Source organism: Pholcus phalangioides, unplaced genomic scaffold, assembly GCF_987345545.1.
Source record: "Pholcus phalangioides strain wild (caught in Gottingen) unplaced genomic scaffold, Ppha-v1.0 ptg000011l_1, whole genome shotgun sequence".
NCBI classification, from domain to species: Eukaryota; Metazoa; Arthropoda; class Arachnida; order Araneae; family Pholcidae; genus Pholcus; species Pholcus phalangioides.
Window position 1 is genome coordinate 33,352,091 of NW_028301604.1, and position 26,627 is coordinate 33,378,717.

Here is a 26,627-nt window from a genome sequence, read left to right on the forward strand (position 1 = left end):
GACGTTTAGCATTGATAAGTGCATGGTTGCTCATTTTGGTTCAAACAACCCACGGTTCTCTTACGAGTTGAATGGTGTTATTATTCCAAATGCAACTAGGATGATCGATCTGGGTATTATTGACGAGCAGCTAAGGTTTTTTGAATATTGTTCAGCTCAAAAAAGTGAACAGAATGCTCAGTTTCATTCTTAAGGTGTCTTCGCATTTGCCTAAAATGATTCTTCCTCTTTTCCGGGACATAGTTCATCCTGGAGCATGTGCATGTCGTAAGGGTTTGGTGACCTTACCTACAGAGGGACATAGACTTGGTTCATGAAGCGCTACACATGCTCTCCTTGGTACACAAGGTTTGAGCTATGAAGAAACTTAATTTCTTGAATATGTTTACATTGGAAGAATGCAGGTGTAAGGGGGATATAATCGAAGTGTTTAAAATTTCCAACGAGATGGACAATGTAATATGCCATCAATTGACTGCTTCAACAAGGGGATGCCAACATAAATTGGCAAGGGACAGCCCACAGGTTGTGGTATTGCAGGGAATTTTTTGTCTAATAAGGTTGTGAATAAATGGAATAGCTTACCCCCAAAGGTAGTGAATTCTAGCACAATTGGCACGTTTAACAACTTTACAATCAAGGACAATATGGCGTCTAAATTCAAACAAGTTCTGTTATATTTCCTCTCTCCTCATCATGGTGAAGTTTTATTGTAACCCTATAAAACAAAGTTGTTCTTTTTACCTGTTTATTTCTATACTCCTATGAGTGATTTTTTCCCACATATGATGTATCTTTCTACTACACATATATATAAGAGGAAATAAGAAAACAGGTAAAGTGAAGGTGAAAAGAGAAATATACTTTGTACCTACTCTCTTATCTATCATACTCTTTTCCTTTGTTTCTTTCCTACTTTTTCTCCTTTTCCCTTTCTAACACGCAATTAGATTAGGACAAGGTTACTATATTAATCGACAATTTTTCAAATAGAAATCATCCAAATTTATTGCTAACAGCTTGTAAGTGAAGAGGTTGGAATAAAAACAAACATATTGGGGTAAATCGAGAAACTATCCATAATTAGATTAAGACTACCATAAATATTTTTTATGGGCAGTGTATTATATTTTATTATGGATATATTGTTTATAGTTTTTCTAATTGCACTTTTAATTGGGTTGCTGTACTTTAGAAATATGACCTCCATATTTGTTGCTGCTTCTTTTCCGGCCACCTCATTGGGAATTTTGCCTGTTGTGGAGTTGTATTTGTATTATCCACAGCTCCCCAAAGCGGTTTAACAGTCTCCAGAGATGCCACTGACTCACTATAACGCGTCAAATACCCAAAATTTCGGGAAAGAATGCATAAAAATTCCACGATGAAAAAATGTGTGTATGGAGAGAAAAACCAAATAACATTTTTTCCCTTTTTTTCTTCTTTTCAGTCTTATAATGTGTGTCCCCCATGATTCTTGGTCGGCGACGCAGGGTAAGGTAATTAAAGTAAAAAATAAAAAGTCTTTGTTGGACATAAACCGCAAAAACCACAGCCGGCGTGAAGGGAATCCCGTACTTGTTCGGAACAAACACGCCGGCTGTGGTTTTTGCGGTTTTATGTCCAACAAAGACTTTATTATCTTTTACTTTAATTACCTTACCATGCGTCGCTGACCAAGAATCTTAGGACTTTGAAAAAGTGGTTTTACAACTTTTTATACTGTATTGTATTTATACACACGGGTTGATGAAGATATTTAGTTTCCAATGAGGGGCCGTGTACAGAATTTTCAAAGAGAATTTCGGAGTTGTTAGTCCCCTACAGATTTTCTCCCCTGATAGAGATTCACTTCCCCTATTTAATTCACAGATACCTCCTCCTACCCACAACATGGCCCACTGCTGTCTCTCAAGGAAGAGATACGAGTAGGTGATCAAAGACCTGGGGCATGCTGGGAAAAAAAATTCATAGAGCTACCGGTGAATTATGGAGGGAAGGGGGACATACTTTTTTCAAGATAATTTTTTCGAGAGGGACCCACTTTCATTCAAAAGAAACCCAGATTTTTTTAATATCTTGGGTCTCGGGTAAATTAGAGTATAGCGGCATCTCTGGTCTTGCTTGTGAATGTTCATGTTTCAGCTCTATAAGTCAGTGCTGGTAGCACACACTGGTTAAAAACTTTTCTTTTCAGGCATAATGGCATGTGACTTCAGAATTAGTTTTTGCCAAAAGTGCTCCATCCAATCCTGATCCTTCTGTTTATTTCATTAATGATTCCGTTGTCCATGGTAATTTCTTGTCCCAGGTATACATAGCTTTCTACTCCTCCTATCTGTGTTGTTGAGCAAGATTGTCCTCTTCAACGCAAGGGGGTTGAACATAACTTTAGTCTTTTGCAGATTCATTTTCAAGCCCATCTGAATACTTGCCTTCGCCAATTCTTGTATCATTTCTTCTAGTTCGTCTGGATTACTGCTGATAACAACAATGTCGTCTGCAAAACGCAAATGCTTTAGAAATTCTCCATTGAGTCAACTCATGTGTTGACATTTTTGTTCTTGAGTGATATAATTTTAATTAATTTATATACTTTTCGCACTTTCAAGTTCGTTTTTTTTAGTTTGGAAGTAAATTGTGATACACTTCGAACAAATACAGTCTTTTTTATTTTACAAACATATGATACTGGGAGTAAATTGTTCTGTTTCTAGTTAAGCCTAGCTTGCAATTGCAGCGTAAAGTGGTGTTTAATATACATATACTGGAATAGTTAGGGTTAAGATCGAGATGATGGACAAGTGCCCTTTGTCGCCTATTGGAAGCAAGGTCTTCAATGGTGAGTTCTACAAGCATTTGGATGAAATGACCCTCCTGTTCACAAGAGTCTGTGATGGGAAAAGGGCAGAGGCAGCCTTTTCATGCTGAGGAATGAAATGATGAAGCTGTATGATTAAGTCCATGTCGTAGGAAATGAACGTTCTTAGTCTGAGGTTGCTATCACTGTGCCGCCGCCTAGTATTCATGCGACTAAAATCTCTGAAATATTAGCAGAGAGAAACTTTCAGAAGTTTCAGGAACGTTTTAGTATATTAGAGGGCATTGCCCAGATCATTCCCGGAATGGAGTCAAAGATAGCTAACTTGTCAAATGCTATGCGCTCAAACGTGAACTCATCTGAAGCAAACAATTGTGAATCATTGCCAGAGCCTGTCGCTACTGCTTCGTATGCCCAAATATTGACTGATACTTTGAGGGGAAAGGAAAATTTGTCAAACAACAACACGTTTCAGGCAGGCCACCCTCACTCGAAAGTGGATGAAGATAATCAAGTACCACCTAACCATTTTCAACGATCCAACGTCGCAACAGCTAAGTAAAGATTGGTGGGATTTTTTTTTTAAAAACTGACGATAATTAAAAAAAAAATTCTTTCCCAGCAAAAGAAAATCTATGCCTTTTCTCACATGGGGAAACTAATACTGTTTCCTAGGACTTGTAACTGCCCTCACAAGGATAAGACTGAATGATGTATGCAATGTAGGTAAGCCTCTGGGAAACATTGATATCAATTTATTGCTTTCAAAACAAAACCTTTGAACAATGATGGGACAGGAGGATACATCCAGACTACAACAGGGAACAATCAGAAATTTTGAAATGGACTGGGAGGAAAAGTCAAAAACCATAGAAGGTGAATAGAAAAGAAATTATTCTGGAGCAGAACATATTAAACCTATTAAATACTCTGGAAAAAAAAGTTTGGAGAAAAGAAATGCAGTGGAGAAAAAATATTGAATGTAGCTCCAAAAGCCTATGTTTTATAGGGGAAATTGGAAAAAAAAAAAAAAAAAAAGATTAATTATAAAAAAACTTTTTCTTGAATTTTACGATTTTTTTGGCACTTCCATGACCTTTTGTCATTCCGTGACTTTTCTGTGATGGTAGAAACCCTGTATCTTTTATTCAGTTGCGAAATGTAATTTTTGATATACATTCACAATAATTTTCTATTTAATCTAGCAGCAGCTGCATGCAGCAAATTGTTTTCATTTTCTTTCCCAAGTTTACTCACAACTTTATTAGTGGTGATATAGAGCTGTTTTAAAAAAAAAATCCCACTGAAAACTACTAAAATTGCTGGTTAAACATACCAAAGTTATCAAGTTATGAAGATAAAAATTCACTGAAATTTTCATTTTAGCTAACATTTTCAAAAGTGTGTCATTCAGTCATCAGATAAAATTTATGAGTGAAATCACCAATGTGCTACACCGTTTCACATAAGCAAAATTTCATAAAAGAAAGGAAAGGGAAAATATAGTATATCAATAAATCATACAACCAACAATGACTAAATATTTAAATTTTAAAGCATTAACTTTCTAAATTCATAGAAACTAAAGTTCATTTATTAAGGAGGAATTTTTATATTTGAAAGCTTCAGAAAAAACTCTACATACACTGTACAGATTTTCTATGACAGTCGCTGTATCTTTGTCTTGAATAAAAAGATTATGTCCACCAGGTACATTTTTCATAATATATCTCTCTATCTTTTCATTTTCTAATATTGCCTGTCCTCTGTCAATAAGAATAGGTGGAGGTGTAGAATCAAAATTTGAGCGAAAATCTGGAGGAGGCTTCAACATATCAACTGTGGTGACCTATAAAAAACAAATTTTAATTAACATATCCATAATGCATATATATCAAACAAGACCCGACTAGAATGATAAGCTTTTTTAAAGGTTTGTCACTTTTGTAATGCTGCCAAGTATTCTTGTTATACATCTATACAGGATGATTCAGAAAAGATGGGAAAAACTTTAAGAGGTGGTAGTACATACAAAAACAATTTTCATCAAAGAAAATGCATGGTCTAAAATGAAATGCAAACATGCTACAGGGTGCAACATAGTAAAACCGAGGATACAAAGAGAAAACACAAGAATAACGTATAAGTTAAAAAAGCAATTTTAATGTATAATTTACAATAATTGCTCAAAAGAGCGACCGCCAATGGTGATGCAAGAACAACAGCAGTGAAGGATTGATTGGCGAACACTATGGAATATTCAAGGCATATCGCGAACCTTCCCAGCAACAGCGGAAAGTCTTGCGATTAGGTCCTCTTCACAGTCAAGAGGAGTCTCATACACCAGACTCTTCAGCTGACCCCACAAAAAGAAATCAAGACACGACAGATTGGGTGATCGTGGTGGCCAAGCTACAGGACCACCTTGCCTGATCCATCAGTATGGAAAAGTGACGTCCAGATAGTGCTGTACCTCTCGCCAAAAATGGGCTGGAACCACATACGCCACAGGAGGGCAGTTGGAACATCTGGCAGCACCTCTTTCAGAAACGTCTGGTATTTACCCTTGTCAACGCATTCCGGCCACAGATAATTCCTGCCCAAACATTAATGGAGAAGCATCACTGATGCGCATGTGGATATGTGGCATGTGGATTTATAGACGCCTGACATGTTTATTGTGGGTATTAAATGCACAATCTCGAGCAAAAGTTGGTCATTGGAGAAAATAGCAGTTGCTGCAAAATCTCGGCGTGCTGCACTCTGCTGTAGGAGCCAGCGGGCAAAGTCTACGTGACAAGCATAATTTTCTTCATTCAATGCTTGGACTCACTGAAAATGGTACGAGTGCAACTTCTCACCTTTCAGCACCTGCCATGGCGTGGATTGTGGCAAACAAAGCTACGGCCCACAGTTCGTGTGCATATAATTGGCTGTTCTGTCACCATCTCCAAAATCTCGTCTTCCACATCTGCTGTTCTGGCAGTCCTTGTACGACCTGCAGACCGAGAAGCAAGAGAGGATCCTGTTTCGCACAGCTGCCGATGCAAGCACGTAAATTCTTTCAGATTGGGCAATTGCCTGTGGAGAAAACGCTCACTGTACATTCGCGCTGCCTACTTTCGTTTGCAGCTCTATAAATGAAATGCATGTCTGCTTGTCCACTATTACTAAAGTGCGCCATTATGATACAACTGTTAGAACAGTTGCATGCTGGAATAACTTAACAGTGCTGGCATCCACGCTTTTTATTCACTGTGTCACGATGATTTGCATACCGTTTCTTCTTCCCCAGGTTACATTTGCATGCATGGTGTTCTCTTTCTCCTGATCAATTTCAACAGGTATGACGTTTTAATGTTTGCAGAGTGGCCGTTTTGGAATGCGCTAGCACATTTGCATTTCATGTTAGACCATGCATTCTTTGATGACAATTGTTTGTATTGGTATGTACTATCACCTCTTAAAATTTATCCCATCTTTTCTGAATCCCCCTGTATATAATAGGTCATTCTCACAAAATTGGATGAAAAAAAATGAGGAAACACACACACAGTGTTCTGTTAATGGACCAACAAACTCAGGGTGGTTGTTAGGCATCACGAGGAACAAAAATTGTAATGGAACATGGTGTCACAAACCACGTCGAGCGGGTGAAAACCACAAAAAACACATGCAGGCTCTGAGTCCAGAGGAGATGAAAGGTGGATGTCAGTTGATTGATGAATGCGTTTGTGGGTTCGCTCACCATATCTGATGCAAGAGGCGTTGCGAAAAGCATGCACTGGGGTAGGATCACGTACTGCAGACAACGTAAATTAACACTACTGCGGTAGTAAGCACATGTAACAGATAGTTGTCTGTTTCAATGAGTATCATGATGGCTGACTACACGAGCAAGAAATACGCCAATAGGCATCCGATTTATTGTCGAGCAGATGCCAATGGGTGCTTAGCACAGCAGACGTAGCAACAGCAATATCCGATAAGGCATTGTCTGCAGCATACTACCTTCGCCACGATCAATCGACTATGCACGGGATCCGTTGCTTGGCCTCCATGTTCGCCAGATCTCAATCCGTGTGACTTTTTCCTATTGGGAGGGGGGGGGGTCACCTTAAATCACTCTTTTCTGCGATGCCTGTGGATCTCATAGCATGGATTGTCGTCGCTGTGGCAGACATCAAAAGCATACCTGGTATCTTCGAGCGTATCCAGGAATCATTTTTACGTCATTGTAGACTATGCAATGATGCCAGCGGCCACCACTTTCACTAACTCTGGTAATAATTAATCAAATAAATCTTTTTGTAGTTCTAGCGTGACGTCGAAAACTGCATGCGCTAATTGCGATTTTCACCCTCTGAATGTTGTTTGCGACACCATGTTCCATTGTAATTTTTGTTGCTCTTGGTGTCTACTAATAACCCTTTTGAGTTTGTCGGCCCATTAACAGAACACCCTGTATATAAATAAGCAACCAAAAAGTATAAAATTCTTAGAAACACTTCTACTAATAAATGAAATATAGTCAGTAACGAAGTTTGCCTTACCATGTTATGTAAAATTAAGTTAACGCTGTAAATAGATATCCCTACATAAACAGTATTTGATGGAATTTGATTAATCGTGTGAATAGTAAAACTTGACCATGGCTGACACATTCTCTCGCTGCGTAATTGCCAAGTCCTAAAATGTTATTTAACTAAAAGGTCTAGAGCAGCGGTTCTCAACCGGTGCTCCGCAGAGCCCTTGGGGCTTCGTCTGCACTCCCCTGGGGTTCCGCGGCCGCTTAAGGAAAGTAAAAAAAAGGAAATTTGAAAAAAAAATAGTTATAAATATTTTAAATAACAAATAAATCAGTATCTTTGATGAATAAATAAAAAATAGACCTACGGGGCTTTGCGGTAGAAATTATAGACCAAGAAGGGCTCCGGGAATCAGAAAAGTTTGAGAACCACTGGTCTAGAGCCTTGGAGTGATGTGTCAAAGTTAATAACAGCATTAGACTTGGTTCGGTTCTACATCAGATATCACAAATTTTTACAGGTAAAGAATATCAAAACTTGGCTTCATTTTTTACATGAAATGTTTTTGATGGGATTTCACTTCTTTCTGTAAGTATCGTAGTCCTCTTTTACAACATTGCATACTTTTTGATACTGTCTTATTTATTTAAATTATATTTTGTACATTGTTTCACCATACAATGTGAAGTACACGAGTTGACAGGCCTGCTTACTATGGTGACCGCATGATTCATATTTCAAGGGATATTCGAATAATTTTCCAGTCCCAAAAAAACTGATACAGGCATGCGTATGCAAATAAAGAGATATGGAACCAATCAGAGTACGGCGCTGCGATCGGCAACGCCTATATAACACAACAAGTGTCTGGCATAGTTGTTAGATCGGTTACTGCTGCTACAGTGGCAGGTTATCCAGATTTAAGTGAGTTTGAACGTGGTGTTATAGTCGGCGCACGAGAGATGGGACATGGCATCTCTGAGGTAGCAATGAAATTTGGATTTTCACGTATGACCATTTCACGAGTGTACCGTGAATATCGGGAATCCGGTAAAAAATTAAATCTACGACATCGCTGCGGCCGGAAAAAGATCATGCAAGAACGGGACCAACGACGACTGACGAGAATCATTAAACGTGACAGACGTGCAACCCTTCCGCAAATTGCTGCAGATTTCAATGCTGGGCCATCAACAAGTGTCAGCGTGCGAACCATTCAACGAAACATCATCGATATGGGATTTCGGAGCCGAAGGCCCACTTGTGTACCCTTGATGACTGCACGACACAAAGCTTTACGCCTTGCCTGGGCCCGACAACACCGACATTGGACTGTTGAGGACTAGAAACACGTTGCCTGGTCTGACGAGTCTCGGTTCCAATTGCTTCAAGCTGATGCACGTGTACGGGTATGGAGACAACCTCATGAATCCATGGACCCTACATGTCAACAGGGGACTGTTCAAGCTGGTGGAGGCTCTGTGATGGTATGGGGCGTGTGCAGTTGGCGTGATATGGGACCCCTGATACATCTAGATACGACTCTGACAGGTGACAGGTACGTAAGCATCCTGTCTGATCACCTGCACCCATTCATGTCCATTGTGCATTCCGAGGACAATTTCAGTAGGACAATGCGACACCCCACACGTCCAGAATTGCTACAAAGTGACTCCAGGAACACTCTTCTGACTTTAGACACTTCCGCTGGCCACCAAAATCCCCAGACATGAGCATTATTGAACATATCTGGGATGCCTTGCAACGTGCTGTTCAGAAGAGATCTCCACCCCCCTCTTACTCCTACGGATTTATGGACAGCCCTGCAGGATTCATGGTGTCAATTACCTCCAGCACTACTTCAGACGTTAGTCAAGTCAATGCCACGTCGTGTTGCGGCACTTCTGCGTGCTCGCGGGGGCCCTACACTATATTAGGCAGGTGTACCAGTTTTTTTGGCTCTTCAGTGTATGTTCAGGTTTTTCTAGAGATGCATTTATGGTTTTGCTGCCCGTGGGCTACACAAATTTTGCTAGTCTTTCCCCCATTCTGGTGTAATTTCCTTGACTACTCTTCCCTCAAATTCGCCATCCTGTCCAATACCCAGGGTTGGATTTTTGCCGGGACAGTGGCAAAAAGTGGAAAAAACCAGGCAAAAATGTCAAAAATTATTCTTTTTACTTTAAGACATACCAAGCTTAATTTTTCAATTATGAAATAGTCTTTTGAATATAAAAACTTAAAAAACATGTGAAACTTATAAAATTACATGGTATAAAAATGAATATTTAACAACCAAAAATATGAAAACAAAAATTTACTATTTCATTGAGATCATCATTCTTGAGAAAGCAAAGAGATGATTGTGATAATTATTTCTTTAACATTGCATAGCAATATAGGAAAAGAGGTTTCCAATGAAAGTTTATTCTTGATATCAGAATGAATGAAAAGTTTGAGAATGTCCTTTCTATTGCGGCAGAACTAGCAGGACAAATTTGTAAATGTGCTATTAGTTTGCAAAAATCCTTCGAAATGTCACAAACAGATGAAATACTTTCCCACCATTTGTTAGCAGCAACCGATTCAATCACACCAGCAGAAAAGTATGTTTCAGGAAATGGTGATTCCTTTAGATCAAATTTTATTGCTAGGGGTATGTAAGTGGGATCTACACTCTGTAACCACTTTCGAGCATTTTCTTTTTGTTCATAATTTAACAACTCTCCTCTGTATTTCGGATGTAATAAATATGCAACTAAATGGTATGGTAGAACTGCTTGAATGAAACGCTTTTGAACTTGGATTATATGAGACTTCAAAACAGATTTTTTTTAGTAGAGAGCACCACAGATGACGGGAATCTACCACATGTCGAATGACTGCTCTGTATGCTATTTAAAGCATCTGAAACTGGTTTCAACTACAACAGCAAATCTTTAACATTGCAGTAGAGATTATTATCTCTTACAATATTTACAATGTTCGAGTCAATTTCTCTTGAGTGATCATTAACAATCTGAGTATAGGAGCTGTGATTCTTAATGAAAGTTTCTAAACAAATTATTTGACTGTTCCAGCGAGTACTGCAGGGTAATTGTGGTTTAACGTAACCTACACATTCTTTGAGCCAAGCACCTGGAGAATGATGGTTCCTGAAGTACTTTTGTACTTCAATCACATGTTTTGTAACTGTCGATGGTGTTATGCCTTGGACCAAGACGATTCAGCCAATGAGGAAAACATCCATACATTTATAAGTTCATCAGTATCTTTTGGTTCAGGCTGGATTTTTCCCATGTTCTTTGCATTGTCCGTTACAACACTTTTTATCTGACATTGAAACTTGCTTTGCAGGTCTTTTAATATGTTTCTGCATTTTTCAGTTAAATATTCATGTCTGTTTTATATATTCTGTTCAATATTCTGTTTTCTTTGTTGTGCCAGAATCTTCTGTATGCACAAGATATGAGTTTTCCTTGATCTGGATAAAAGCTGCAGTAATTGGATCATTATGTATATTGCTCCAACCATCTATTATTAAACTTGCACTTTTGTTGGATACTGCCTTCATTTCCTTTTCCATCTCACAATGAATGTTGGTGAGGAGGTCATTTGAAAGAGCTTTGAGATGGTGGGCTATATCCTGGGCGCAACAGTTTTAACATATTTTTAAAAAGATCATTTTCCACGACCGAAAAGGAAATATTACACCCAAAAAAGAACTTCGCAACGGCTTCATCAATTTTATCCTTTTCACTTTTGCTCGTCTTTTGAACAAATACATCTAAAGGTTGTTGAATACTTTTAAATTTCTTGATAGATGGATTTTCTTCATCTTGGAAATCATGATTTTCAGTGTAGAGCGGGAAGAGAAATTTCACTATCTTCACATACAGAAGTTGAAGGTTCATAATTGCATTTGTGCAGCTTCATTACTTTGCACATGACCACATTTTTTGCACTTAGCTAAAACTTTGGCATCACTTTTCACTTCTAGGAAATAATGCCATACATTATCTATTTCTCTTCCGCTTCTGATCATTTTTGATTAAAAATTATAAGTGATTAAAAATTACAATTTACTTATCAATTTAAAGATTTAGCAAAAAGGGATAAATACATAAACTACTGAGGTGTAAATGGTGATTTCAGTCTAGGATAGTGACCAGTACTGCAATAAGAATGTAGCACCAACTTGCCAATACTAATGAAAGGAGCAGGAATTAGTATTTTCCTCCAGTCCCACCCCATTCTACTGTGATGCACTTCAAAAACCTATACAGTTGTTTTTCCCCCTCCTATGTTCATTGTATCCGAGCATTATTGTTCATACTAGTGGGCTGTGGTGAGAAAAAGAAAATATGTACTGATAATGGACTTAGGCAAGCTGCTTGACTGGCAGTAATGCTTATCTCTCCTTCTATTGCTCCTCCTACCCCTTTGTCTGCTTAATGAAATGTTAACAGATTCCAGGAAAAAAGGATGTTAGTTTAAAATTCTGTACTTTCATACAGCAAGTCAAGATTATCTGAACTTGTTCCATTAACCACTTTACTGATGAAAGGTGTGTTATCTTTGTCCATTCCCAAAAAATACATAAAAGCTTTCATACCTGGTAATCAGAGGATACAGTTGGGAAAAAGGAAAAAAATAGATTTACACCCTAGTAATTCTTTTTTTCCCTTCTAGTGAACAAAAAGAAAAAAATAAGGGCTTGGCCTAATTTATCCAGAATACAAAACCGATATAAGAAGGAAGGAGGAGGCATTTATTTTTGTTAGAGAAAAACATCAATTTCACAGATCTATCCCCCCATTTTTGAGAAGTAAACAAAGATTTCTAACCAGTTTTGGAGATTTTTACTTGATCTTAAAAAATATATACATCTAAAACATTTTTTTATAGATTTATCAAAAATTCATAAGTAAACGATTTTATATGGTTATCTATTTATAGAATTCAAAACAGATAAATCCAATTTTTTAATTCTGTGAATTTTTGCCACTGGCAAAAATGTGGAAAAAACTATTTTTGTTGGGCAGTTTTTTCCACTGCGGCAAAAACATGCCAACCCTGCCAATAACACACAACATGCTTGAACCCCCCTTCTGCAAGTACAACTATATCTCTAAGTTATTCTTTCTGGTCATTGACCTTCAAAGTGTGAAAGCATGTTAGTGTTTCAAGTACCGAGCCCCAACATTAGTCACAACAGGCCGCGAGTGATTGTTTCATTTTCCCCATTAATTTTTCCATTAGTTGTATAACCGGGCCTTTCACTTACATGAAAGAAACTTCCTGGGCAGAGGGCTTCCAAAGGTTAAGAACCACTGCTCTAGATCATTCTTTTGGTCATTCACATGCCTGCACATGCTCTAGTTCATTCACTGACCAGGTCCTTCGTTCTGTAGGTCACTTTAGCTCTTTCATGTGCTTGCAAACTCTCTAAGTCACATTTTTGGTCGCTCACTGATCTATTCACTAGCTGTCTGGGCAGATGCGGATTTGTTGAAGATTTTACAAATTTTGCCGGCCTTCTCCTATTTCATAAATTTTCTTGGACACCAATTCCTCAAATTTGCCACCCTGGGCTATAGACCGCCTGTAAATACGCCACTCGTGTTTTTCATTGTACAAGCTCAGCTGAATTGGTAATATTTACTAAAGTCATGTGGAGAGATAATATGTCTAACTTATAACTGACAAAAATTTGTGTGTTCATCTCATATTTTTGTCATGCATAACAAATACTGTACGTACATTTTAACATTTTACAGGCCGAATTCACATCGTTTTTTATTATTTTTACCCTTCTGATTTCGTACTTTAGAGATATCTGATAAATTCAAAGGAGAAAAAAATTTCCTTTGTTTTTTGCATTAATTTTTGTAACCAAATGTGAATAAAAATTATATAGTTTTTTACAACGAGAATAGGTGATTTTAGGAAAATATCAGTGGCAATAGTGTAGTAATAAATGAGATTTTTGTTTTCGAAATTGAGACTGAATTCATATATTAACAAAATGCTAAACCAACACCACTGTCGCTACATGTAAAAATCCTTTTTTCCCAGTCTTCAGCAAATTTCAACTATAGTTGGCAATCTTGCAATCATTTCGCATTGCTTTTTGGTGACAATTGGTAATATCCTGAATTTTACAGTATATTCGATCCTGAGATGAATTTTCCAGATTTTTTAATGTTTCCTTGCTTTGTATTCTAAAAACACTACCTTCATACCAAATTTCATGTTTCTAGGCCTGCTCTAATGGCCGTATTCACTGACGGCTGTCAACATGCAAGCGCCTGCTAAAACGATGGTTATTTGGAGAACGTATTCTCTGCGCTTCACAGACCGGTTAGCAGCCAGTTTTTTCGAGAAAATGTAGCCACTGCTATTTAGGCAGTTAATAAATGACAGGCATGTTAACGCATGTGCGATTAGTGTATTTTCAGGCTTCTTTTTTGTTGTTTTTCTTTAATGTTTATTTCGTGGACGGAATTTTTGGGGTATTTTTCAAAAATTTGATTTTCCCCCCCCCCCTTCTTTTTCTTGGTAATTCAAAGTCTGTTTTGCGGACTAAAAAAAATTTGTTTTCATTATTTTTGACAATTCTAATGCAGTGTTATTCCGTTTTAACAAATAACGTTATAGTGAAAAATCTCGTTTTAACAAACACTTTTTCTCATCCCCAGCTAAGTTTCTATAGGAGCAATGCAAAAACCTGGAATTACCTCATAACGAAATTTCATTACAACAAAGTTATTTCTCGGGTAACTTGGGGTTCGTTATAATGTGATTTGACTGCACAATTTCAGACATGGAATTTTTTTGGTAATTTCTTTTGCGGAATTTGAATACCTTTTTTGGTTTCTTTCTTGGGTACTTCATAGTTTCATGAACCCTGAAATGCATTCGCTTTTGGACAATTCAAAGTTAATTTCTCAGACATTGAATTACCAAATATATATAAACAGTGGATCCATCCCGCCTATAACATTTTTCATAAACCACCATGGGAAAATATGCATTAGATCGGTCGACTCCACCTTTGACGCTGGGGCGGGGGCATCTTCGCCCATGTCCTACAAGGGCGGGGCTGACAAGGCTCCAGTCCTGGGACAATTACCATAACTTTTATTCATGCCATAAATGCACTATAGAAGGGCTGCTCTATACAAGAAATGCACTATAAAAGCCAAACATCCCAGCCTAAGAACCCTGCTCCAGGATATAGGGACATAATAAAATAATTATTATTCGAGAAAACGTGTGTGTGGGGACGTTATGAGAGCATTGGCTGTATATGTAATAATAATAATGAAGACATTCAAATTTCATTTCATGTACTTAGAATCTATTTTCGTATATGTATATACATATATTAAAAACTAGAATTCTATTTCATAGTCTCTGCATTCAATTTATGTTTATTTGGTAATTAAAATATACTTGGAACTATTAAAAGAAAAGGAATTGACCACACTAATTTTTTTTTTCCTGTATTTTTGATACAGGAAAAAAAATCACACAAACACTGATTAAAATTTCTAGAGCAGCGGTTCTCAACCTTTTTTGACTCGCTTTTAAGTAACAAAATTCTATGGCGGAGCCCCTCAGGCCAATTCTTTTACTTATTTATCAAGGTTAGATTTATTTTTACTATTTGAAAATGTTCATAATTATTTTTTTTCAATTTTACTTTTTTTATTTTCCTCAAGCGGCGGCGGAGCCCCTGAAGAGTGCACAAGGAGCCTCAAGGGCTCCGTGGAGCACCGGTTGAGAAACGCTGTTCTAGAGGTTTTTTTCAGAGAGCAGAATTATAAATTTCAAATGGCACATAATTTCTCTTCTGTTTTTTCAAATTTTTGGTTTTGTTGTTAATGCCTATTCCTATGGCTAGTGTCATGATGGAGCAGTATACTGTAGTCATACTGTGCAATTTCATTATGTATTTGAATATTACACAGCACAGTATATATTTTGTATAACTGCAAAATGTGGGTAAGTATATAAATTATGTACTTCTGGATGCTCAATATGAGTATGTATTCATACAGCATTTCGAGCATATAACTCTGGATATTATTTTTTTTCAAACTCAGCTTCTCAATGCAAAGATAAATGGTGTTTCTTGATACAATCTGTTCGTAGTCCAATGTTATTAGCAATCTAATGCACAGATGAAAATGTATTTCCATATTTCCTCGTTTCCAAGATTTTTTCAGCACACAAATCTCAGATACGAGGCGGCATGTTTTCGAATACCTTGAACATAGATACATTTTAAATTTTCCCTGCAAATTGGTGAACATATAAAACATGTTTTTTTGTAGTGTAAAGACACTGTACTCTGAAAATAATATTTAAAAATCAAAATTGAAAAAAAAGGTAGTTTTGAAAAAAGCCATTCAAACCTCAAAACTATAATTGCTATTTATTGTACTCATAAATGTATTGATAGAATAATTAAAAGGCAGAATATAGCACGAGCCCCTTTTTGTTGCATGATGATTTCAGACAAATTATCTTTTGTGAAAAGTGCAGAACCTTCAAGAATTGTGACTGTAGACTGCTTGCTTAGGAGTTGAGAGGTTTACTTGATTTGATCAAATTCTGTAATAAAGTACAGTAGCCAGAAATTAATGTGTCAACTTTTCAAGCATCAATTATATTTCATACTACTTCAGAAATTTTACTTTGCACATGAAACAATGACAGTGAAATAATAATGTAGATTGCAATTTTTATAGCTTATTTGAAACTCAAAACCAATGAAAATAACTACAAATAAGAAATAATGTAATACTCTTAATAATTCTTAACCTATTTTTCTGTTTGCACAACACTTATTTACGTTAAACTTTCAAGTATTTTTTTAGTCTATATAATTTTGTTTTGGAATTAAAAGAGTGTTTAAAGAAAACTGTCTAGTGAGTATCACAGTATTTTTTAAAATTCATCTTTTTATGATTTTTCAAGAAATGTCGAAAAATGTGTCCTGATTTTCGATGAGGAATTGCACACTGTCAATTAACATAAATATATTTTTTCTTTAAAATAATGAAAATATTTTTTTTCTAATTCTTTGTCATGCGGTAGGTGAGGTTTGAAGAAATCATAATTACTCTTCATATAAATTAATCATTTTATCAGATCTGCCAACTCTCCCGATTAAGGCGGGCGACTCAAGATTTTTCATCCTTTTTCCCGCTCTCTGGATTTGTTAAAATTTCTCAATTTTGACAGAAAATTAGATTTTACGCGAGCTATCACGTTGCTGTGGTGTCAATGATTACCATCGTCGTTAGGGAAAACACCCATAGAGGACAGACATGGTCATTTCCATCGAGCAGCCTTTAAAAAAAGTCTCTGTGACCGCATTTAAGCAAATGGCAAAGATGCGACTTCGTTTTTGTAGCGTTTATGGGCAATCATTTATCAGGGGCATGACCTTGGTTGCCGAAATTCCTGTATAATTGTTATTGTATTCCATTAACAGCTGTGCGGTAAACACGTTTTTTCGTCGGCAGCATTGTAATTTGAGTTTTTTTAAAATTGTTTCTTCCAATTAAACGTGTTCAGAAAGAAAATATAAAACTTTAAGCTATAATAAAGCTAAAATATCAAACTTTATTATAGCTTTCGTGGATAGCATCCATGAAAGGAAACACTTATGTTTTATGAACAGTATGTCTGTGATTTGTCTATTCTGCACGAAAAGACTGACATGGAGTTATATTCTGCTCAGGGGCAATGCAGAACCCGCCTTGGGGGGGAGGGGGTGTAACTTTTTCTGAATTGATTTAAAAAAAAAAAAATTCGAAGTTTTTCTTTGTGAATTTTTTTTTGATAGAGTCTGTGAGTGCAGGGGGGGGGGGGGTTTCATCTCCCTGGCGCGACCCAACCCTCAAGGGTAAAAGGCTTATATCCCGGGAGGGACAGAGCCTGGGTCGTGACTGGTCTGTCAGGGGGGGGGGAAGAATTACGGAGAATCTCCGGATTTCTGGATTTCAAAAGTTTGCACGTCTGATTTTATATACTGATTTAATGAAAACATTAAATTGATACCCAATTTTTTTCAAACTCTCAAAAACATTATTTTAGCCTATGACATCACTTCGTATATAAAACTAATTGGACAATCACAATTAAACATTAAAAATCATTCAGAAAAATTAAAGTATTTGTATGCTTAACACAGCCAAAAATAAAGGATGGGATTAATCAAATGATTTTATAACTGCTTTAAATTAACCATCATGCCATCAATAAGTTGCACAAATTTTTCTCGGAATGTAATATTTTTCTACATTTTTAATAGTAATTATACACTTGCAAATGGTGTTTCACAATTAAATATCATATTCTCTTTCCATCCCCATTGGCATTGTTTACAAACAATGCAGAGTATTGTTTTCAAACTGGCATTTCTTTGATGGCTCAATCAAAACACATACATAAACCTCTGCTTTTGAATGAAAAAGTAGTATTTTTATAAGGAAAAAAATAGAAATTGACTTTTCTTTCGTGAAATCATCAGACATTAACATTATTGCAAATGCTGAAAAAATATTATTGAAAAAAAGTAGCACCAGTTGTTACATGGGAAAATGGGGTGGGGATGATTTGCTGACAGAGCTTCAGTCCTGGGCCGAGGTTGATCGTAATTTTTTTGTTTTTACATTCTAAATTCACTTCAAAGGTCCCGCAAAAAATCCTGGCCTGTGGGCCTGGCTTCAGGATGTGGGGACCTTGGTTGAGGGAATAATCAGGGACATTATGTATTGCACTTGGATACCTAAATTTGTTTATATAATTTTATAAAAAAAGGAAATAACTTAAATAAAGCTTTACATACCTCATCAACTGGTTGAGAATCATCATAATCAGATTCCTCCATATCTTCCAGAAATGCGATCGAGCATGTTTCTTGTCACGAGGTCAAAAGGTATGAACAGGTATACCACCGTCATAAGCATCTGTTTCTTGAAGTTTCTCTAATTTGTTACTTTATTCAACAAAATAAAACTACCAATAACAAAAATAAACATCTTGCGGCGATAGCCAATGTGATTGTCCTCCATATTGTTTTCAAAAACACTCGCAACAGCAGAGGAAAAAAGAAGGAACACATGATCTTTACTGACGAATCAGCATCAAGATAATCATCACTCGTTAAATGCCGTGGCCTTGTCACAGCTGCTCGCTGGTTTGCTGAGAATACCGGTCTTTTCTAACATGCACTTTAGCATTCACCCGCATGTTATTCGACTGGCCATTTGACAGTCGCTCCGTGAATACAGCCATGAGCCGGTCTCCTATCTGAAAAAGTCTCCGCAAAGGACAGGCAGACCTACTACACCGATACTAACATAACATGAAAATTCAAGCATTTCCATCTTTACTTTGAAAAATGGAAGACAGATGGCAGCATGAACACGAAACAAGCGCAACTTGACAACATGAATACATTAGGGCTAAACATACATTAGAACACACTTTCCAACATGTGCCGATTCATTAGAAATTTCGTAGAAGAATGTGTACGAGGTGCATGTATGGTAAAAAAGCAGCAGCAGAGAGAGAGAGAGAGCAGCCCCACTTTAAAATAGCTATTGTCCAGCAGTCCAACCTACAGTGATTCAAATCAGATTTGGCTGTACATGAAAGGACCAGAATGTGGGGAAGAAGTGCCAACTCTCTTTGTGAAAAATATAATGGGGGGAAAAAACAAAATTGTTGCACTCTGAACACACGTCTTCTCTTTATTACTCATCCGTCATTGAGAATTCCAGAAATATCACCATAAAAGACTGTTCTCCGAAATTAAACAATTTAAAAGAAGGACTAGATAGAATAGACCTCCCTCCACAGGTCAGTCTTCTAAAAACCTTTTTATTCCACCAACCTCCGAATTCAGTGGTGACCATATGGCGAAAAAAAAAAAGAACTACAGCAGGGTTCTCCTACATCTTTACAAACTCATTAAAAGTTTTTATTTCCCCTCCAGAAGGCCCTTATAATCAGGGCCATATCATGCCTTCTCTGGGCTCTAGGGCAGATATTTTCTTGGGATCCCTCACACTCTGTAAAAAAAAAAATATATATAGACTGGAATTGGATCAGAATAGGCCAAGTGATGGTTCCACATAACAGGGGTACGTGGTATTGGGGATAGTTACCCCCAGACCCCGAAAACAAAATATGTGTATATCTTACTGGCTTAAGGGGAAAAAATAGAAATGAAAACTTCATACAACTACAAATTTTTTTTTACATTTTTCTCATCCTACATTTTTCTTCTTTGCTTTCGTTTTTCGTTTGTGTTTGATCTGATTATCATTTGAATATTATGTGTTGAAATTTTACTTGTTGATATGTAAACATTAGGGCTGGTTCAATTAATTGATCAAATGTTAATCCCAGTAAAAAAAATATTAGTTGAGTTTATCGGCTTGATCAATCTGATTAAAATTTACTTGTTATTTTTATTAAAAGTTAGTGAATTAGTTTGATTTATAAGACGAAGCTGATTAGATGTCATGTATAAATTATGTTTCTATATACAGTATTCAACATTTCAGATAAGTGACCATGTGTAAATATATTTGAATCAATATTTTGATCAAATCTTGAAGCATGTCTACAACGAAAACTGGCGATGATTTCAGTTTCAAATTGAGTTTGATGGAAGTTCAGGAAGGCAAGAACAAAATTCATTTTCTCCATTGTAGACGTGCCATTTGTTTTTTCACCTTATGAATTCAATATATAAGGGCCCGTGAAAACTCTGATTCGGGGGCCCACCGATCAGAGCCTAGAGGCCTTGACTAACGCATGACTGTAGATAGCAGTTTTTGTATTTAGGAAGAATCGCCCACCCCATCCAGCACCATCTGAAAGCAGTTTCTAGGAAAACAAGTACAGTAGGCCTAGTCACTTAATAATGTGGCCATGCTTTCTTTGGTTTGAGAGGAAACATGTCATTGCACAGAAGTTTATATTTAAATGGACTTTTTCAATTAACTTTGACTAATCCGGTGATTTAGGTAATCCTGCACACCCTAGTCGGATATGTGCGGATTAGCGAGAGTCCACTAATAGTATGAAGATTGGAATTAGTTTTGAAATCAGTGAATAACCTAAAATAACTGATTTTCTAAAACAATGACGCTCGAGATTCAAGTAAAGAAATTTAAAGATTCGACAAATATACTCGGCATATTTAATTGTTGCCTCCCTTGGCAGCCTTAATTTCTTAATCCATTCCTTATCATTTACATCTAGCGAATAGGAGTGTGAAATGAGTAAAATAAATTTTATAGCAATGGTATATTATATATTGGCATTCAAGCAACAGCAATTAAGTCCATGAATATTTTTTGATAGACTATTGCAGTAATGGATTAGAATTTCAAATGAATAATTATTTCATGATACAAACATTTACGAACCATGAGTCAGTTATCTAAACATCTTTAAATCTACTGTACAAGACTTGGAAATCTTTAAAATAATTTTTTACTATTTTCCATAACGACTAAAAAGTTTAAATTGACGAAATCTCAAAACTGGACCTCGGTGACTTCTCCTTGAATGCCGGCGATAATGTGTGCTTTGAAAATATTCTATTGAAATTCAATAAGTAGATTTATCAATTGAAAATTTTTGATTAACCAGTTAAAAATTCAATTGATTCCCAGCTCTAATTGACATGGGTTCTGATTATAAAAATTACAAATATATAATTTTCTTGCCTCCATTCATGAGCAGTCTTACAAATGGTAGAAAATCTATGCCAAAAATAGTCCGATTTTTAAAAATGGTAAAAAAAATGCAGACAAGTGTGAAAGGAAAAGGAACAATTATAATTATTTAGAATGTTATAAACAAAATATATCAGAATTTTGAATTTAGTGGACTAGATTTATTGTATGAAACAAATAGTACTCAAAATGAATAATACTCAGTTTTTTATGCTAGAGCAGAGATGCCACTGTACTTTAATTTACCTGGGTCTCAGGACATACAAAAAAATCTGAGTCCCTTTTGAGTGAAAGTAGGTCCCTCTCAAAAAAAAATACCTTGAAAAAAGTATGGTCCCCCTTCCCCCATAATTCACCTGTATCTCTATGAATTTTTTTCAGCATGTTTTCAGGTCTGATCACCTGCTTATGTCTTTGTTGAGACAGAGTGGCTGGCCATATTGTGGGTTGGAGAACGAAGTATCTGTGAATCAAATAATTCATTTCTAAAAACATGTTCAATCCAAAAGGTTTTGTATAATACTTTCAGAAAGAGTTTAACATGAATAAGTGTTGTGCAAACAGAAAAATAGGTTAAGAACTTGAGATTATTTCTTATTTGTAGTTATTTTCATTGGTTTTCAGTTTCAACTAAGCTATAAAAATTGTAATCTACATTATCAGGGTTCGTACGGGTCAGGGAAAACCGGGAAAAGTCAGGGAAAAATGTTTTTACTCAAAAAAGTCAGGGAAAACAGGGAAAATGACCCATTTTTGTTTTAAAACCTGGAAATTTCAGACAACGACCTGGAAAATCGTCACGATTGTCGTTTGATCGGAAAAAAAATAGATAAAAAAAATAATAAAGAGGGGGGGAAAAAATTCTGTTGGGATAAAAAAGGGAACTCTGATAACATCGTAAATATTGATAATCCGTAAAATATCGCAAAAACTATACAGTAAAGATACTGCCGAGGAGGAACGAGGATTTCATAAGTCCACTTGGAAAAGCATATTGCTACGACCTTATCGTAACTCTTTCTAGTGTTTCCAGAAACATCATAACTACGCAATGTAGAAAGCGATGATTACAAAGCTGAGTTGCGATAATTTCGTAAGTTGACTTCAGTTAGGAACGGCGGATGACGCACGTGTATATTTTGATTTCCACTTCGGTATTTTTATTTGAAAACAATTTTTTGGGTTGTAAGAAAACTTGTGTGTGGGTGGATTGTCAGTAGGCTGATGAGATTGAAGCAGTCAAAAATGACCCGTATAAATCATGGTAGCAGAGCTTTGCGGCAAAACTCTTAATATGGGCAGATAAGTTATCCAGAAGCATGGCAAGCATGTGAAATCAGAGGAGTTCAGTGAACAACCCCCGATTGATAAACTTCTCAGTTCTAGCGCTTACGCGAGTGCAAGCCAACTGTAAAGAATTTTGTTGCAGTGAAAGCAACTACATCTTTGGCTAATTATGTCACAAACGAAACAACTGCAAAGGTTTAAATATTGTGGGCACTGAAATTGCAGAAAAGGAAAAAATCTTTCATTTCTTAATTTTGTTCCATTTTTCTTCTCCATCAGGCGTATTTGAAAAAGCATAAACGCGTGTAAAGAAATCTACGATTATGATGTCATTATGATATTTTAATTAAAATTATTAATTTCATAATTAATATAAATAATTTTATAATTAATTTTTTGTAAATTTTTATTAATTTATATCAATTTTTTGATTCAAAAAAACCTGGAATTTTTTGAAAAATTGACTGGAAAACCTGGAAAAGTCAGGGAAATTTTTTTAGGAGAATGAGTATGAACCCCGATTATTATTTCACTGTCATTGTTTCATGTGTAAAGTAAAATTTCTGAAATAGTATGAAATATAATTGGTACTTGAAAAGTTGACACATTAATTTCTGGCTACTGTACTTTATTACAGAATTTGATCAAATCAAGTAAATTTCTCAACTCCTAAGCAAGCAGTCTATAGGCACTACTCTTGAGGGTTCTGCACTTCTTTTCACAAAAGATACAACAAGAGAAGCTCATGCAAACTTTTTTCTGCCTTTTAATTATTCTATCAATATATTTATGAGCACAATAAATAGCAATCATAGTTCTGAAAGTTTGGTTGACTTTTTTACGAAATTGTCAATTTTTTTTCAATTTATTTTTAAATATTATTTTCAGAGTACAGTGTCTTTACACTACAAAAAAACATGTTTTATATGTTCACCAATTTGCAGGGAAAATTTAAACGTCTCTATGTTCAAGGTATTCGAAAACATGCCGCCTCGTATCTGAGATTTGTGTGCTGAAAAAATCTTGGAAACGAAGAAATATGGAAATACATTTTCATCTGTGCATTAGATTGCTAATAACATTGGACTACGAACAGATTGTATCAAGAAACACCATTTATCTTTGCATTGAGAAGCTGAGTTTGAAAAAAAAAAAATATCCAGAGTTATATGCTCGAAATGCTGTATGAATACATACTCATATTGAGCATCCAGAAGTACATAATTTATATACTTACCCACATTTTGCAGTTATACAAAATATATACTGTGCTGTGTAATATTCAAATACATAATGAAATTGCACAGTATAACTACAGTATACTGCTCCATCATGACACTAGCCATAGGAATAGGCATTAACAACAGAACCAAAAATTTGAAAAAACAGAAGAGAAATTATGTGCCACTTGAAATTTACAATGCTGCTCTCTGAAAAACACCTCTAGAAATTTTAATCAGTGCATGAACTTAGAATCATCAAAAATACAGGAAAAAAAAATTAAACAGTGATCGATTCTTTTTCTTTCAATAGTTTAAAGTACAGGGTGATTATAAAAAAACTATCCTGACATATGGGCCCCTAACTATCATACCATTCACAGAAACTGAATGAAATTTTGGCATAAGGTATTTTGATGTATGCGCTTAAGAATGATATGGAAAACAACAGTGTCACTCTAACAGTTACGGTTACAGTGAGAAAATTTCGACAATATCAAATGGCAACACCAAGTTTTTTGTATTGGAATGTGATCTCCATTGTGAAAACCCCTAAATAGCGTTCGAACAGCAACTGTAGCATGAAAATCACCGGCGGTAGATAGGCTAAAAGTGAGGACAACCAATAAGAACAGAGAAGCAGCATAAAATAAAGCATTTTATTGTGTTTCACAAATTTTCCACATGATTTTGTGGAGGACTAATGAGGCTGGGATCTCAGCCGAAAAACGGTGTGACGAATGAAACGAACATTTAATGCTCTGGTGCACGGCAAAATCCTTTTTACTTTTTCCTTGTCTAGCTGCGGGGATTTTCGTGCTACAGGTGCCATTCCAACGCTATTTAGTGTTTTTTCAGTATGGAGATCGCATTCCAATACAAAAAACTTGGTGTTGCCATTTGATATTTTTGAAATTTTCTCACTGTAACCGTAACTGTTAGAGTGACACTGTTGTTTTCCATATCATTCTTGAGCGCATACCTCAAAATACCTTATGCCAAAATTTCATTGAGTTTCTGTGAATGGTATGATAAGGGCCCATATGTCGGGATAGTTTTTTTTATAATCACCCTGTATATTTAAATTACCAAATGAACAGAAAAAATTGAATGCAGAGAAAATTAAATAGAATTCAAGTTTCTAATATATGTATGAATCTATTTTCGTACATGCATATACAAAGTCCAGGAAATTAAATTTGAATGTCTTCATTATTATTAATATTACATATACAGCCGATGCACACTTATGAAGTCCCCACAATGTTTTCTCGCTTATTTAAGACTTAATTATTTTCATGTTCCCCCACATCCTGGAGCAGGGCCCTTAGGCTGGGATCTTTGATTGGCCCTTCTATAGTGCATTTGTAGCATGGAAAAGAAATTAGGTATGGTAATTGTCCCTGGACTGGAGCCTTGTCAGCAACCCCCCCCCCCCCCCAGCCTCAAAAGGTGGAGTGAACTGATCTAATGTATATATGAATGACATCATCGTGCTTCCCCCCAGACTTCCAAGTCTATATCCACCTATGTGTGGGGGCCATGGTCCCAATCATTCTCAATAAGATTTTCCGTTTAAAGCTTTTTCCCATGATGGTTTGTGAAAAATGTTATAGGCGGGACAGATCCACTGTTTATATATATTTGGTAATTCAACGTCAGAGAAATTAACTTTGAATTGCCCAAAAGCGAATGCATTTCAGGGTTCATGAAACTATGAAGTACCCAAGAAAGAAACCAAAAAAAGGTATTCAAATTCCGCAAAAGAAATTACCAAAAAAATTCCATGTCTGAAATCGTGCAGTCAAATCACATTATAACGAACCCCAAGATACCCGAGAAATAACTTTGTTGTAACGAAATTTCGTTATGAGGTAATTCCAGGTTTTTTCATTGCTCCTATAGAAACTTAGCTGGGGGATGAGAAAAAGTGTTTGTTAAAACGAGATTTTTCGCTATAACGGTATTCATTAAAACGGAATAACACTGCATTAGAATTGTAAAAATAATGAAAACAAATTTTTTTTAGTCAGCAAAACAGACTTTGAATTACCAAGAGAAAGAAGGGAAAAAAACGAAATAAATATTCAAATTTTTGAAAAATACCCCAAAAATTCCGTCCACGAAATAAACATTAAACAACAAAAAAGAGAGTGTGAAAACACACTAATCGCACATGTGTTAACATGACTGTTATTTTTTAACAGCCCAAATAGCACTGGCTACATTTTCATGAAAAAACCGGCTGCTAACCGGTCTGAAGCATGGACAATACTGTTTTCCAAATAACCATTGTTTTAGCATGAGCTTGCATGTTAACAGCCGTGAGTGAATACGGCCATCACATTCACCCCTCAAAGCTGGAAAACTGCAGTAAACCAACTTCAGCCGACCACCACTGTGCCTTCAACAGGGTTTAAACTTGGATCCTCAGAACGAGAGTCCAGCACAATGCCCACAAAGTAATATCTGAATCTACCATACGATAATAACACATTTCAAGTGGGGCTGCTGCTCAATTGTGATTGGGAAAATTAACCTCAGGCAAGTTAGAAAGTAAAGCTTTTGCTATATTTAAGATTTACTATTCAGAAAAGTAATAAGAATCTAACAACATGAAGCTCAATTGGCAATCCTAAAAGGAAAAGATACAGTATGGGGGCACAGAATACAAAGAAACAATTTAAAAATTCAACATCGTTGGAGAAAGACCCTCATAAAGTCTGTATGAGGGGCTTGACTCAAGCCACTTGAGTTTCGGAAATACCACTTCCCAGGATGTCTGCTTGACTATGATGTCTGAAAAACTTGTGAGAGAATAGAAAGAAAGGAGCAAACATGAATATTGTTTGTCTCCTAATGGTAGATTATCTCAATATGTTGTCAAAATTTTTTAAGAGTGCACGTTCTCAACAAAAATAAAAATAAAAAATTGCTTCAGGTGAAACAGTAAAAAGAAAAATTTTGAAGCTATCAGGGTTCCAGGATTTTTGGG

At 36.1% G+C, this 26,627-nt stretch overlaps 1 protein-coding gene across 1 annotated transcript in view; it reads right to left on the minus strand.

Moving 5' to 3' along the window:
* Nucleotides 1-26,627, minus strand: part of Clic (chloride intracellular channel protein 5) — a 103,706-nt gene that overhangs the window by 44,998 nt on the left and 32,081 nt on the right. Inside the window, exon 3 of the mRNA XM_089239487.1 lies at nt 4,467-4,670. Coding sequence (XP_089095613.1) covers nt 4,467-4,670 — 204 coding nt within the window. The remainder of the gene's footprint in view (nt 1-4,466; nt 4,671-26,627) is intronic.